The sequence below is a fragment of the Chenopodium album genome, chromosome 16 (genome assembly GCF_948465745.1).
Source record: "Chenopodium album chromosome 16, dcCheAlbu1.1, whole genome shotgun sequence".
Lineage (NCBI taxonomy): Eukaryota > Viridiplantae > Streptophyta > Magnoliopsida > Caryophyllales > Amaranthaceae > Chenopodium > Chenopodium album.
The window spans coordinates 4,004,221-4,020,460 of record NC_137849.1 but is presented as its reverse complement, the minus strand read 5'-3'; the positions used below and the strand labels follow the sequence as shown (position 1 = coordinate 4,020,460).

The following is a 16,240-nucleotide window of genomic DNA, read 5'->3' as shown; positions in this document are numbered from 1 at the left end:
TCTTCTTCCTTTCTGTGCAAAATTTCGCTCTTTTAAGACGGTTAAGGAGGATCCTACTTGGGCGTAAAGGAGAGCGTAAGAAAATTTCTATCTCCAAGTGCCCTCACTTGGTAGTTGGTAGGATTCAAGGCATTTTAAAGGAAGGAATGTTATGTATTTATAAATACATAATCCCAAATCTTAGTGAGGATTCAAATCCCAAATCTCTTTGTAAGAAACTTACTAAGTAGGCCTACGCTGTATTAGTAATGATATCATTTAGTAGGATTCAAACCCCAAATTGACCGGGGTAAAAAACTTGCCAAGTAAGCTAACACTTTGTTAATAATGATATTAATAAAATAACTATTTTTTTTTTTTTTTTTTTTTTGTAAAATAGTAACTACTTCTTTGGTCAACTCTTCACAATATATTTATTTTTAAAAAAAATTACTCATTGCACTATTTTTCTAAGAATGACCCCACTATTTCTCTATTTTTTTTTATAACAACAATATATATTTTTAAATTTCATATTTTAATGACTACCAATGAGAAATTCCTTAATTTAATGGCTACCTTCTTAATTTTTGGTTCTATTGATACCCACTCAAAATGGACATTGGCGCCTTGCTCTTGTGCGCATCTTTCTCTGCCTGCTACTCTTTCCCTGTACTAGCAAGTAGCAACCCCCTCACCCATATGTTTATTCTCATTATATAAAAAGTTCGAAAATTACAATATACCGTGTTAGGGGTAATATATTCCACTATCAGGTATGTGCCTTAGATTATCCCAACTTAGTGTAGCTCAAGTGAAAACACTTGGTAAACTCAAAATTTGGGAGGTTTTGGCAGTCAGATTGTGACAATCTATCATCATACCATGTTCGATATTCCCAAACCATTTCCTCCTCCATTACCATAGCTGATAGAGTTAACAATCATCCTACAGCAATTTTAGTTAGTTTGTCTGGTGCTCTACGGGCCTACGCAATCCATAGTGTGCTTTCTATTCACAAATTTACACAAAACTTAAGTATGCAGATTGCAGACTGCACATCAATTTATAAGCAACAGCTTGGATTACTCAACTGATATTCCCATATGAACTTAGGTCATATGCACCAATCTTATCCACGTCTCTCCCCATCTCCGTGCCCAGCATGAAAAAAAAAAAAGATAGCAGCAGCATAAACTGAGTAATCCAGTACTTTCCTATGAATATGCAATTTGATGTATCATGGTTTACTTCCATCGGCAAGCTTGTGAACCACCTCCCCTTTAAGGTATTGCAGATATGGAAACATCAGCTCTGCCTGCTTCCCACAGTAGTTTGAGAATATTGTATCCATCTGACATACAGTATCTACAGCAGCAGCAGCAGCAGCATCACCCAAAGCTAGCTGAAGTGATGATAGCTTTACAAGCTCATTTCCAACGGCAATGTGACCAGGACTGTAAAGCTTCTTTAGAATCTGTGGGAAGAAAAGTACAGAGGTCAGTTTATTAGAGCTTAGATGATATTCTGAAATCAGGAGCAATTTTATTTTTATGAACACAGTATGAAAAGTAATTTTCACATCGTTCACAAAAACCAAAACTGACAATTACCAAATAGGCCCTAAATCTGTTCCCTCTTGGTCCAATATATGCACTTTACTTTGCTTAATATACAATATAAAAACTTTCTACTCAGTATAACATATAGAGCTTCACAAGGCATTTGCAAACTTCTTGATTGCTTTAAACTATAAAACGTTATGCGAGAAACCTAAGTGGAATAAAAGGTCAAACAAAGTGGCAAGGGAATGTTATATTTACTCTCCGCAGAAAGGAGATTGAGCAAAAAATGACATTCATGGTATTTTATGTTACAAACCAAGTGATGATTGTCTGCTTGGCCACTAAGTTATTCAAACTCAAAATCACAAGCATGTATAGGCATAAGCTATTCAGCAGAAACAAATACAATAAATACACGAGTGCACATAGGAAAAGTCTGATAAAAGCAAATTCACCTGAATGGATGTTGTGCAGTGATCAATTGCTTGTTGCATCTCCCCAACTGAACAAAATGCCTCAGCAAGAATATCTTCAGCCTACAAAAAATCATTTATATAAATTATGTATGACTTTGATGCTGTTGTATTCCCAGCAAACTATATACAAGCAAATTTCCTATTTATCTCCAAATATCCTTATTGCACAAACTAAGCATGAGTTGTAATGGGCAAGAGGTGAAGTAAATGTTTCTCTAATAATATTTAATCCTACCGTAGTGGATAATGCTATCCCTTTAATCAGGATTCCAAAACAGTAAGGTCAGGTCAGGCCAGAATGGTTTCTAAATCAAACCATGCAATTTAGTAGTAGAGAGACCCTAAGTACAAGGGCGGGATCAGTTGAGGCATTCTCTAGAGATAAAGCAGTAAATCTTACCTCTGCAAGTTTCTTGTTATATGAATGAAGCACAGATTTCAGATCATTAAGGGAACTCAAAGCATTTGACAAGAGACCAGCAGAAACCTCATTTGAAATAACAGCTTCCTGCAAACTAGAAACCCACACCCCAAAGATTACATTTGTGGATAGTCAGAAAAAAGCGGATAGTTTTAACACTTGTGCTACAAGCCTACAAGGCACCGCTTCCCTCTCACTTAAGGTTATACCTTTGAAAATATGTATCAGCTTCATCAGCTGTTGCACGCAGATACTTCAGGTCATTAGGGGAACCACATTTCAGGCAACATCCAGACTGAATCTCAGGGCAGTGATTACTATGTTCAGATATGAGGCAAGCAACGTTCTTAATCTCATCATGCATCAACTTTTCAACCTTCATATAAAGGTCAAACAAAAGAATTAGAAATTCTGCAAGAAACTAGTAATAGTAGCATGGTCCAATGTATAGCATATCAAACTGTCAGAGAAAGCGATGACAATATTCCCTAAGAAGTGAAGCACACTATACGACATTGGTATTTTGATCCATAAGATACCATTAAGTTACAATTTTACTAAATCTTGAAAAAAATTACACAAACTGTGAAGAAGTTGAAACTACAGGCTTTCCTACTTAAGAACTTAATTGGGCCCACAGGTGATGATGAACATATACTTGGTTAATTTGTTGAATGAGGACAGTTTTTTTTGTCTCAGTTTCCAGAAATCTCCATGTTAAACAAAGGGCTATTTGATTTTTTTACAAAGTCAACATGATTCCAAGCCTTTGAGTTCAAATTCCAGACTAGTCCATTCTGTTACTTTGAACCACAAGTTTGGCAGTACATCAAGCTGGTCAACACCTTTTGGACATTTTTGTGTTTTATCCTCATCGACATTTAATTGCATAGACAACATTCAGTATTTCACACTTTTATGGATCTTCCGCATACCTCTCGTTGATGCTCTGTACTGTGATCTTTAGGTGTCTCTTGTAAATGACAATATTTATGTTTTTCATACTCCACCATAGTGTCATCAAGAACCACACCAGAGCAATTAACTTTAGCACACCGGAAACCATTTAAGACAAGATCTGGAAGATTATCTCTAGTACAACCATTGCATTGACACTTAAATGTATATCTGTCTAGTAGAAATTGCTGTCGGTTTCTGTAATCCCACTGCCCAACCTGCAAACATGTGTTGCAATCAGTTATTACAAAAGAGGTAAATATTGAAAGAATATATATAACTCTATAAGCAGAGAAACCACAACCTTTTGCAATACTGCATGAAAGAAAATCAAGAACCTAGAGTTTCTAAAAGGACATATAAATCAAAGCATAATGTCAACAAGCAGTCTGAGTGTATCCAAAAAAGGATGAGAAAAATAGTACCTGTGGTCCATAAGACATCTCCAATGGACATCCACTGGGCACATATTCTGTGGCCCTAATCAAAAGTGTACGAGAAATGAAGTATGCATGGACATTAGGCATGCAGGAATGGTTGAACATACTGCCAGATAGGTATATTGCTTGCCCAACTCTCGCCTAAGATTTAAGAACAAATGGTACAGCCAGATTAGTATCAAATTCATTAGTTTCATATAAATAAAGTATGAATTTGGTTTTGCATGGATAGTGTACTCCAAAATATACAGATAAACGATAAAAAAACATATAGAAAATGGTCTCTCCTCACACCACCCTCTTCCTCAAATATTTACCATTGTATGGGGAAGGTTATATGTGATATACCCAGCCAAAAAAAACCTGTTATCGATTTGTTTAGTGCTTTTATATGAAAATATTCCAAAACTTCATATTGGTGAAAGAAAATTAGACAAAAGATTGTGCCTATAAATACCTATGAACATTATTACCTATTTACAATAGTTATTTAACTATTTTAAAATTAATTGTAGTACATTTGATCTATAACATAACAGTGACTAAATGGGTTAAAGGAGAGTCAGAATCCAGCTATAAACTCGATTAGGATTAGGGTTTTAATTCCTACCTGTTAAATAAATGAAATTGGAGGCTTTCCATCCTTGTTTACTATTGACACGCACAGGAACACATAACAACTGACACTAGTTATTTGCCAACTCTATCTTTCCGCTTAGCACCAAATACTTTAACTCTACACAACTACAAGCCTACAGCTCGACACTACCAAAGTTGGCAATATAGCTACAGTCAAAAGAAAAATGCTTGACAGGTGGAAATGAAACTATGAAAGTAGGCGAGATTAGATGTAAAATAATATATAAGCTTTCAAATTTACATGATTGATCCTTGCAGCATTCAAAATATGGGCCACAACCCATAAAATTAAGTGTTGACACTTGACACCCCATTTTTAAATTTCTGAATCTTCCATAGTTATCAATATCTTCAATGTTCAAATCAAATGATGGAACATGTCAGGTAACTTAAAATATACTTGTGAAAATGAAAACAACACCTGCTCAAGATTGCTTGTCATGCTATCTCCAGGAAAGGACAAATTTCCTGATTGCTTCGATGGATTAGATACATCTGAAGATTTCATACGAACAATTGCCATGGAATTGACTTTTATTTGAGAAATAAGAATGATGACCTGCAAAAGCATTGGGGCTGTTAAAGTCTTTGACTATGCATACAACAAAGAAAATAGAAAGAAATTCAAATCCGTTCAGACAAGCAATTGACTTGCATTGATATTGCTATCATTCCATTATCACATTTCAAATTTTCCAAGTAATCAAAGATATGGCTTGAGTTCAAAGAGAAATTAAAATAAATTCCACTTTTATGTTCATTCAACTATCCAAGACAGAAAACTTATGTTGTCAAATCTCAGAATTCTCATTCCCGGTATTCCAAGGATCGATGAAGGTTCGAAAACAAGGATAGAAATGGTGTTAATCCTAATTACAAGTAGACTTGATCTTTCTCAGCAACTCGTAATTCTTGCCACATTCACAAAATAAGTAATCAAGCGATACATAGAAGCTTATGCGATAAGGCAAAACTCAACTTATATGGCTTTAAGCTCATGCATATGCATAGTTTCTTAGCAGTTGGGGAAGGAAGGGGTGGGGTTGCTTTAAGAGATAGAGACAGACCTTTGCAAAAATAGCTCCTTGCAGCTTGAATTTAGATCTATAATACGAGTGAAGGCAGTAAAGCAGCACGATTGAGTATACATGCAACTCCACTTTGCTTTCTGGAGGGAGATGTACATAATTATGAAAAAGGTCCTGTATAACAGGTGAGCTGACATCACGTACCAAAACTTTTATCATGCAGGTTAAACAAGAATAAATCAAAGAAATAAAGCGTTTACAAGACAAGTTGATTAGATACCAAATCTTTTGAATTCTCTTTTAGTTCTACCAACTTCATCATAATCCGACCAGCTAATACCACCTGGGTTGGCAACACAACAGGCCAATTCACACCACGACATTCATGTCCATGTTCAGTAAAGCACTCTATGCCTGGATCCAAATGACTATCTGAAGTCACCTTTAGGAAGTATTTGAAAGATTCACCAGAAAGAATATCATCACTTTCATTGTTTGTTACACGTTTCCTTGATACCTGTCCTCCTGACTGAAGTTGGCAACGATCAGAGCAATACAGTGGTATTGAGCATGATGTACAGGGAATATTGTCTGCTGGTAGTTCACTGAAACAAAAATGACAATGTGTGTCTCTGAAGTTCTTCAATATGATCTGTGAAACGTGCATATCAGACAATTTTTAACAGAATATAAACAGCAACCCCTTCCCATCGTACTCCCTCCATATATAAATCAGTGAAACATTTTGACTTTTTGCGCTGTACATCTAATTCACTTTGACGAATGTTTGTGATTTATACGTAAGAATAAATATAGTCTTGAGGGTATTTGTTGGAATCGTCACAATGAAAAATTTATTAATATTCAATTGTTATACTCCGTACTTTTTACTAATTGATAATTAAAGATATTATCAGTCAAAGTTTTGCATTCGCATATGTGCACAAGAGACACATTCACTAATTTAAATACGGAGGGAGTATACATTACCAATTAAGTATTAAGTGGTAACATAAATCAACAATGAAAAAATCTTAATGGTTATCTATTAGCATGGACACTCACATGCCTATGATTTATTAAAAAAGTACATAAAAATTCTTCATCATTCCTTCTACTGATGGTTTTGTATCAAACGAGACCTAGAGCCATGAGGAGTTGGATAGGTAAAAAAATTTATAAAAAAAAAGAAAAAGAAAAAAAAGAGCTTTGCATTTACACATGTCGCAATAAAAATGTTTTGAGACATAACAAAAAAGGAGGCTAAAAGAATCTTCTAATGCAAAACAGATCTATACCGCAGCATAAGGCTCTTCCTTATGAACTAAAGTAGCCGGAGATATCTCAAACAGTGAAGCCATGCCTCTCCCTTTGGTTGGAGTAGATACACGCTGCAACTTCACCGGCGGCATCTCATCTATAGAAAAAAAAAATGGTCTCACAACTCAAGAGATGACAAATTCTAAATTGACAAATCAATAAAATGAAACATGCTAGCTTGAAGCAGTAAATTCAGAACAAAAAATATGAGAAGCATAACTTGAAATTCCTAGCTCAAGAAGATCAAACTTAATAATCCCAAGAAAGTATGTTATGGGGTGTTAGGCTATTTATACTTTTAATAAGAAATATATATTAGACCTACTTTTATAGGACAAGAATACAAGATGTACTACTAGCAATAACAAATAATTCTGGATAATCCTATTTCCTTAATATTTCAGATAATAATTAGTCCCTATAAAGAACGAATACATTCAAGGAACTGAAAGAAGTCTCATGATAAAATACACAAATTCTGCTCTAACCAAGTGCGGAGCACATTGGAAATTTACCAAGCTAATCTTGGTCTAGTGGAAAGGATAGCACCTTCCAACCTTGAGGTTAGAGGTTCAATCCCCACCGGGGGCACTTTGAAGGTGGGAATCCCTTACCCTTCCCAGTCACTTTTAAAGTGTAACCAGCAAATACTGGAGAAAAAAACACGTGAGGTTTGAGGACTGGTCGGGGTCTTTTTCCTTACCATAAAAAAAAAAAAAAAAAAAAAAAAAGCATGGGAAATGTAACATGACAACTACCCGTCAACATTCCTTACCTTTGGACCCTAATCCCTGCAATGGAAAAGAGGTGTATACCAAGACTCCTTACACAACCAGTGTTTGAAAAGGCACCAGGCACACTAAATCACTTAGGCAAAGGAGTGAAAATGTTTACTGGCTATACTTCGAATCACTTATCTATACAAGCTTCAATCTGCCAGTCATGCACAATACTGATTTCTGAAAGATAAATGCCAATTAAGAGCTTAAAAAACAGCCAACAGAAGTAAAACAAATGGAAATGTGAATGGCATTAAAAACCCTCACCAATAACAAGCTGCTTTTGCCTGCTGAGCTCTTGAAAGGGATTTTCAGCCTTCTTTTTGTTTTCCTTTTCCATTAACTTCAGATCACTTTGTATTTGTCTCTTTCCACTTAAAGTTCCTTCAAAGTCCAAGGCTACCATCAAGTCATAGATCGCATCTTCATAATTTAACAAAGAAGTGTTGACCTTGCCTCTCCTGTACCAAGCCTACAATATATTCAGATATAACTATAATCAATGAAGTGAATCTGATTCCAGGTCCACCCTTGATTAAGGCCTTCAAGCCTCATGCCTATGCAAATGAAGGACTAAAAGAAGAGTGCAAACACAGAAGAACACAAAACCACATGCGATTTTGTCATAGATTTCTAGCTTATCATCATTTTGATAAGTATATTAATTAAATGCTATCCATAAGCCTTAGGGCAACGATTAGCAAAATCCAATAAACAAAAAAATCAAAACTACAACTTCAGCAAACTTACAAAAGGTGTTGGGTAGGAGAGATAAGCAGTCTAGAATAACATCAGATCTTTTACCACAGAGAGAAGGAATGTTAATTATCAATTATTTCTTCTCATTTACATAATCTAACATAAAAATATTTTTCACGAAATTATTCTAACAGCTAAATTGTAATATCTCTTGTCTAACAAAATTCAAACAAATACTTTGTACTTTTAACAGTAGGGGGAAAGAATAGGCATCAACAAAAATAGGCAGAAAACTCCAGTAGCTATACAACAACAAAGCCTTAGTCCTAAAATGATTTGGGTCAGCTAACATGAATCGTCATAAGGAATCGTATGATATAAAGAAAAAGACATAACAAAATCATCATTTAAAAGAGTTTGTAAAAAGGTGAGTAAAGTGAGTAAAAGAAAGAGCATTTAAGAAAAAAAATTAAGGGAGTTTTAAAGAGAACCAAAAATAAAATTCAAGAAAGATTTAAAAGAGTGGTTTAAACGTTGAAGTAGAAAACATTAAGAAAACTTAAGTAAAGGAAAACAATACAGTTCATAAAACATTGGTGGGCTAAAAATAAAATTAAATACAAAAAAAATTAGAAAGTATATATAATTACGACACATCGTTGACGCAAACTTTCTCCCTCCACACCGCCATATCCAGCACCATATTTTCCTTAATCCCCAAAGCACTCATGTCACTCTCAAATGGGTTTTAAAATGCGGCCGCATCGTTACGTATCGGTCGTTTTGTAACAGATTTGAATTTTACCGAACCGAAATTTATCGGGTCAGCACGCTGCATTTCAAAGCTCCGCAATTTCAGCCGTTACGGCCGTTATGAATTGAAATCAGCTGCATGTTCCCGACAGAGAATCCAAGGAAAAAGAACCCAAAAGTATAAGTTTTCCGGCGAGGGTTCCGTTTCTCCATGAAAGTCGATGAAAAATATCACATCTTTGTCTTTTAAATAAAAATTGGGTAGTGGACTGAAATAGTGACAGCTGTATATTACCTCTTTTTATTTTTTTGACTTCTGACCTGACCCCACCAGCCATCACTCTTCCTCTTCCCTCTTTTATTCTTCCTTCTCCCCCACGTAACTTCCTTTTCTAATTACTACTGTACTCTTTTAACTTTTTTTTTTTTATTACATTTATATGAAGTATTTTACTACGTATATTGTATACTTGTACACCGCACTATTGTAGTACTGTACAAGATATAAAAAGGGGATATATTGAAAAATAAGATTTTCAAAAATTATGAGAAAATTTATTATAAAACTTATAAAAACTAACATAAAATAAATTAGGGTGACAACCACGACGCGTTCCGCGACCAACGCATCAATTCCGTTACGGAATTACCGCGACCGTTTCTGCGATCGCGACCGAAACCGCATTTTCGAACCATGCTCTCAATCACCCTCCAAGTTTTCTTAGGTCTTCCCCTACCTCTCACGATCCCAACACTTTGCAATTCTTCAAGTCTCCTTACAGAAGCGTCACTTGGTCTCCTTTTTACATGGTCAAACCATCTTAAGCAATTCTCCCTTATCTTGCACTCAATCAATGTAACCCCTACTTTCTTCCTTATTATCTCATTACTCAACTGATCCTTTTTTGTATGATCACACATCCATTGCAACGTGCACATCTCCGCCACATTCATCTTATGCACGTGGCAATGCTTTATAGCCAAACATTTTGTATCATATAGCAAAGCAGGCTTTATTGCCGTTCGGTAGAATTTTCCCTTTAATCTATGGGGAACGCCTAGATCACATAAAAAAAACCCGTCGCACTCTTCCACTTCAACCAACCTGCTTTGATCCTATGAGCTAGATGTCTATCCAATTCTCTATCCTTTTGAATAATAGACCCCAGATATCTGAAGTCCTCACAACTTTAAACACTATTCCCATCCAAGGTGATCACCCCAACCTCATTGTTTCCCACAACACTAAACTTACATTCTAAATAATCCGTCTTACTTCTGCTCACCTTCAATCCACGAGACTCCAAAGTTCGTCTCCACAATTCCAACTTACTTTCCACGCTTCTTTCGTCTCGTTAATCAACACAATATTATCAGCAAACATCATGCACCATGGTATATCATCTTGAATTGAACTCGTCAATTCATCCATGATTATAGCAAAAAGAAAAGGACCAAGTGCAGAACCTTCATGAACTCCAACTGTAATTGGGAACTCTTTAGTCTTCCCAACAGTGGTCCGCACACTAGTGTTAACTCCCTCATACATGTCCTTAATGATGTCAATATATTTCCGCAAAAAGCCTTTCCTTGTTAAAGCCCACCAAAGAATCTCCCTTTGTACCTTATCATAAGTCTTCTTCAAATCAATAAAAACCATATGTAAATCTTCTTATCCCAATAAATCTCCATTAGCTGTCTCATAAGATGGATTGCCTCTACAGTTGTTCCAGGCATAAATCCAAATTGGTTTTCCAAGATCTTCACACTTCAAGGCATAAAAACTCCAATGAAAGCAAATTTATGCTCCACCCAAAAAGGAATTTATATTTGCAAGGGAACACTTTTGAAGTTGCATAAGCAAGGCAAGAAACTAATTAGCAAGATGTAAAACATAAAACCAGGGGCACACATCTCATAGAAAATTAAACCTTATAACAATACACTTGCAAATAATAACATGTGGTAAGTGCAGACTCACTTCTCATAAACAAACAATTTCTCCCACCCTTTCTCTTCCCAAGGCCCCAACTCCACAGTATACACAGGAAAAAGTTATAGGAATAATCAAATAAGCACTCACTTCCATTTATAAGTATACTTTGCAAACATGCTAATGCTAAATTGAAAGTTTCCTCTTTCCATTTTGTTCTCTTATAAGTTTTTGTTTACTTACATAACATGGAAGCAGAGGAGGATCATAGTCTAACTCATTGAGGATGATAATGACGAGGATTGTAAGATCATAGTATATATTCTATTCAGATAATGACAAGAATGTATCTCAATCACTGCATAATTTCTCATTTCACATTACAGCAAGCTTCCTGTGAAGCACTACCTAGTTTGTGTAATGCCTAAACCTTGCACTAAGCCAATAATTAATTCGAAATGAAGCAATTTCTCTGCTTAAGCAATCCATTAATTAACTTACTCTTTTATGTGTAGCAGATTAAGCAACTAGAATTAATGGATTGCTTAATCAGAGAAATTGCAAATTGAAGAATGTATAGCAATTCCAAATGGTACAGAAAAAATTGAAGAATGTATAGCAATATATAACTTCATCTTTCACAACCATATAAAAGTAAAAGTTAACTCTAAGTTAACATCCCAGAAAACATTCTATGGAGGTGTCTGTATGAAATATATACACAGAAAGAGAAGTTGTTCCTATTGAGATTATTTATAAAACAGAACTTGTGAAATTAATTACGGATGGCATAATTGCATCACTCATGTGCAACAATATTGACAATAAACACTGAAATAAATTCGAAGTGAATAAACATCCAATCATGCTGAACTCTTCAAAAACATGAGAAAGAAACAAGGCTTTCAAGTGAGAGATCTAGAGACAGGAAGCATAACAAAGGTAAGAGTTTTCACCTTGGCGTATCTTGGACTAATTGAAAGAGCTCGATTGCAATCTCGTAGGGACTCCTCCAAGAGACTCATTTTCTGGGGATAAGAGGCAAATTCAAAAATTTTATTGTTTGCATGATTGACAGTATTTTCAGAAATAAGAAAATATATATTGTAGAAGGAAAAGGAAGGGCAAAAATAGAGCAAGCAATGACGTTATGTTACATTAACCTTTCTCTATCTGGCTATTGAGACATCCTTGTCCCAATTCCATTAATTGTTTAACCACCTCCCTCAGCCTCCCACAAAAGAAAGGCATAGGAGTTTCTTACTGCAAAATAGATAAGCGTTGACTTAGTACCATGTTGCACTCTCCTTCAGTCAAAAACAATTTTCTAAAATATTTCCCCTTAGTGGGAAACAGGGAAGCATATGCTATATAGGTTCAGCAATTGATGATTCTGAACAAGACAGCTTAGATTCAACTAAACTAATTAGTTCTTCAATGCTGACATGGAATTCTACAGATGAAGGGCCCATCGGTAGCCCGATTGGTATGATTGGTCATGGTTGCTGGAAGGGACAAGGATAAAAATAGAAGTTTTGGGAGTTCTTTTCCTAATTTCTTTCAAAATTTTAATTTACCTTATTATCCTGTGGATATTCTATCTTAATTTGCTTTAGAATGGAGGCAACAATAATTCTTAAACTCCATTTCAAATGGTCCAGGTATGGCCTCTCACTAAAGCTGACTTAATACCACTAGAAACTTCTTCCGTTCCTTTAGCATTGCAACAATTAAGTTTTTTATGCATCCCAACGCACAACTTTATTACCCGTTAATATCTTTGATTACCTATGAGTAATAAATATAAAAATATTAGATAAATTTAAATGAATACATCAAAACGAATCTAAAAAACCTCACATGACTTTTTCTTCCCTGACGTTAATTTACAATCGATGATCAAAGAGTAGTAAGTAAATGTGTAAATACTCAATTTTTGCAATAATGTAAGAATAAAGTAGTTGCCAGGATTGAAATCAAATGTAATCTTTTGTAGGTAGTTCAAAGCAATGAACAATTAAACATAGAATATCCATCTTAAAAACATGATTAAGAGCACACTAACACCATCAGTAACTAAAAAACATCTTTTGTAGGTAGCATATGCCAGGATTGAAATCAAATGTAAGTTCCAAGGAACTGCAATGCACTCAATTCTCATGAAAATGATAATTTATCGAGAAATGAAGCACGGAAAAGTATATTCAGTTACACTCACATGAAAAGAAGAAGCCCGATTCACAAACAAAGCTGCAACCAACTCGTTGCCTTTGTCTAAAACATCAACTGGAGCAACACGTAAAGCCTATAATTCACATTAACAAAAAAAAATTGAGTTAACAATACACAAACTATAGAAGCTATCAGCGCTTAAAAAAACTAGCTTTTCACTCAGATAATTTCTCCATATAAAGTATTAAATTTTCAAGAAAGAGGATTCCAGCATAATTACGCTTGGTTTAACTTCTGAAATACTATGTCGCATACTCATATTTAACCATACTGAATTCATACTCCTATTCACAAATAAGTAAAATTTTCGATTATCATGTCAATCTTTGACCACTAATCAAATGAAAAAAATTAACTCAATGAATGACATGAGAATATCAACAATGAAGTGTTAAACTTTTATGTACGCAATGTACATAAAAATAATACATAACCAACAGTCAATTTGACATTGTCATACAATTAAAAGGAGGGGCTAGTATAGTAGTAGCCACACACAAAATATCTTTGTCCAGTCAGTTTACTGATTTACAATTCAAAGTCTCACATAAATGCATATATGTAATCAATTCCAACATCAAGATCCAATCAATCTTGGGAGGGTTTGGCATGTCCATGGGTAGGGTCTAAAAACATTGGACCTAAATCTTTACCCAACCCAATACCACATAGACCCATACCTTACCCAGACCCATTGGGTCTAAGACCCATATCCTTATTTTAGGGTAGAGTTCTAAGTCCACTGCCTTTTAGTCCCTTGATTCTATAAATATTTTTTTTTTCACTATCTGTATTTATATCTTTAATGATACACTAACAAAATAATTTTTAAAAGAATTTACTAAAACCCGAAAATCATCGATGCCCTTCTATAACATTTCGCATGTAAAAAGCTACATACAAGTACTAATTAGAAACCCTCAATTTATAGCTTCTAGTTCATTTAAACTTTGCTAATGAAATACCTTCACTGCAATCTACACTCAAGATCAAAGCTAGCTTCAATACTCATCAAAATCAAGAAATCAAGCAACACCCCCAACTTAAATGTCTGAAAATTCTTATGCACACCCAAATGTATCTAAAAATTAGGTGCACCCAAGAATTTTTCTTACTCTCTGATGATTTATGCACATACTAAAAATTCAAATGAGCCTAGCAAAGTTAGCCATGGTGTATCTACTAGCTAGTGGCTACCTCTATGTGCACAACACAACACAGATACTAAAATCATTACGATCAAAGGGTATGATAAATTTAATTTCCTAAAAACAAAAAACAAAAAGGGAAAAAATTGTTACATGAGAATAGAAATGAGCAGCTTGGGAATAATCCGAGGAAGAAAAGCAAGCATTTCCCTTATTCTTCAACTCCAAAGCAGTCTCCTTGTTCTTGGCACAAAACCCCAGTTCAGGATTTGTCAAATCCTCAACCATCTTCAACAACATTTCAAACCCAATATAAATTTCGGTTATAAATGGCAGAAATAGCAATGAATTTATATATTAAAATCAATTAACATTTCATAAGAAGCATTTAATAATACAGAAAAAAGAGGGATGAAGAATTCTTACTGAGTGAAAGAGGGAAGATTTAGCGAAGAAATCATGGAGGGATGAAGTAGTTGAAGGAAGATCTTTGGTAGTGCTTTGTTCTATCTTTCTCTTAATCTCCAATGGTATTATTGACTTCAATTTTTCCATGGATTCTGCTCTCTTTCTCTCTAGAAGTTGCTACTTTTTTTTTTCCCTTGGTTTCAGTTATAGGGGCGGAGCAAAGAATTTCGGACCCGGTGCGAGTTTTTTAAATTGGGCCTTTTTTATTATTTAAAGATTAAAAAATAAATAATACTAGATTAAACTCGTACGATATACGGTTTATTTAAATTTTTACTTTTTAAATAAATTTTTTTATATGTATATTTATCTGCTAAAATTTGTTATATATTTAGATAAAATTCCTCATATTAAAAGATAATATTTAATATTTTAATTAATTTAAATTGGGAAATTTTATTCGCCAATTTTGCTTACGTGTCATTTAAATTATTTAATTCTAAAAGGAATTAATAATCTCGTATTTAATTGGCTACCACTAAAATTTATTATCCTACATGGCGCGCCAAAAAAATTAAATCCTATGTGGCTCTCTAAAAACTCGGGAAAAAAACTCTCTTTTATATATATACTAGTTTTGTGCCCCGTGCGATGCCCGGCTTGTTTATTGAATTTTAAGATAAATTTTTAATCTTTACACGATTTGCTAGATTGTGAAGTATATTATTTTAACCAATTAGTATATATTATAAATGTATCTTTTACGCTTTAAATTACTTCCTTTGTCCGATCCAAAAAATATTATGATATAAAAAATAATTCATTTGATAATTTTTGAGAATTATAATCTAATAATTTTTTTTAATAAAATTATAATTGAATTTGTACATTTAAAATATTGGTATTTTATCGAAAATAAAACTAATTTTATCCTAAAATTCTATCCAAATAGAATTCTAAACTAACTTTTTTATCTTATGAGGTCTATTTAAATCTATCCAACGTGGCGCGACACTTGGCGAAAAGTTGGAACGCCAAGTGTCGCTGCCTCGTGACCTGGCTAAAAGTTTAGCTTTATATATTAGTTATATGATATTAGATTATCTACGTAGTAAATAGAATTAAATTTTCGTATATATCATTCTTCAAAAAAAAAAAAAAAATTGTCATACATCATGAATTATTATATTTGACATGTGACTCATTATACGTTAGATGTAAACTATAAATCAATATTATTATTTTAAAATAGGAACTTGGAGGGACACTTGTCATCCTCCTGTTTTTGCTGTTTCAAAACCCCTTGATTAATCAAATTTCATTGTTGACTAAATAAGTTGAATAAATTCCTAAGAATTTTGTGAGGGAAACTACTTTCCTAAATACAACTTCATAGGAATTAATTTCCATGTTAACCAAACAAACATTGAAATAGATCTAGGGAAGATAATTGGGAAGTTTTG

General features: G+C 34.1%; 1 protein-coding gene across 2 annotated transcripts; it reads right to left on the bottom strand.

Moving 5' to 3' along the window:
- Positions 1 to 872: 872 nt before the first annotated feature.
- LOC145584696 (uncharacterized) lies at positions 873 to 14,978 on the bottom strand. 2 transcript variants are annotated; one of them, XM_081641506.1, is made up of 15 exons: positions 14,796 to 14,978; positions 14,523 to 14,657; positions 13,208 to 13,294; positions 11,946 to 12,017; positions 7,872 to 8,076; positions 6,804 to 6,922; positions 5,786 to 6,157; positions 5,545 to 5,679; positions 4,899 to 5,036; positions 3,824 to 3,979; positions 3,377 to 3,616; positions 2,651 to 2,817; positions 2,421 to 2,535; positions 2,000 to 2,080; positions 873 to 1,456 (listed from the first exon to the last, which is right to left on the bottom strand). In XM_081641506.1, exons 1-15 carry the CDS (start codon positions 14,922 to 14,924, stop codon positions 1,220 to 1,222), a joined length of 2,388 nt encoding a protein of 795 aa, XP_081497632.1. In that variant the 5' UTR covers positions 14,925 to 14,978; the 3' UTR covers positions 873 to 1,219. The 2 variants fall into 2 exon arrangements, with proteins under 2 accessions (XP_081497632.1, XP_081497633.1); XM_081641507.1 differs by lacking the exons at positions 13,208 to 13,294; positions 14,523 to 14,657; positions 14,796 to 14,978 and adding an exon at positions 12,153 to 12,204.
- Between the last annotated feature and the right edge of the window lie 1,262 nt (positions 14,979 to 16,240).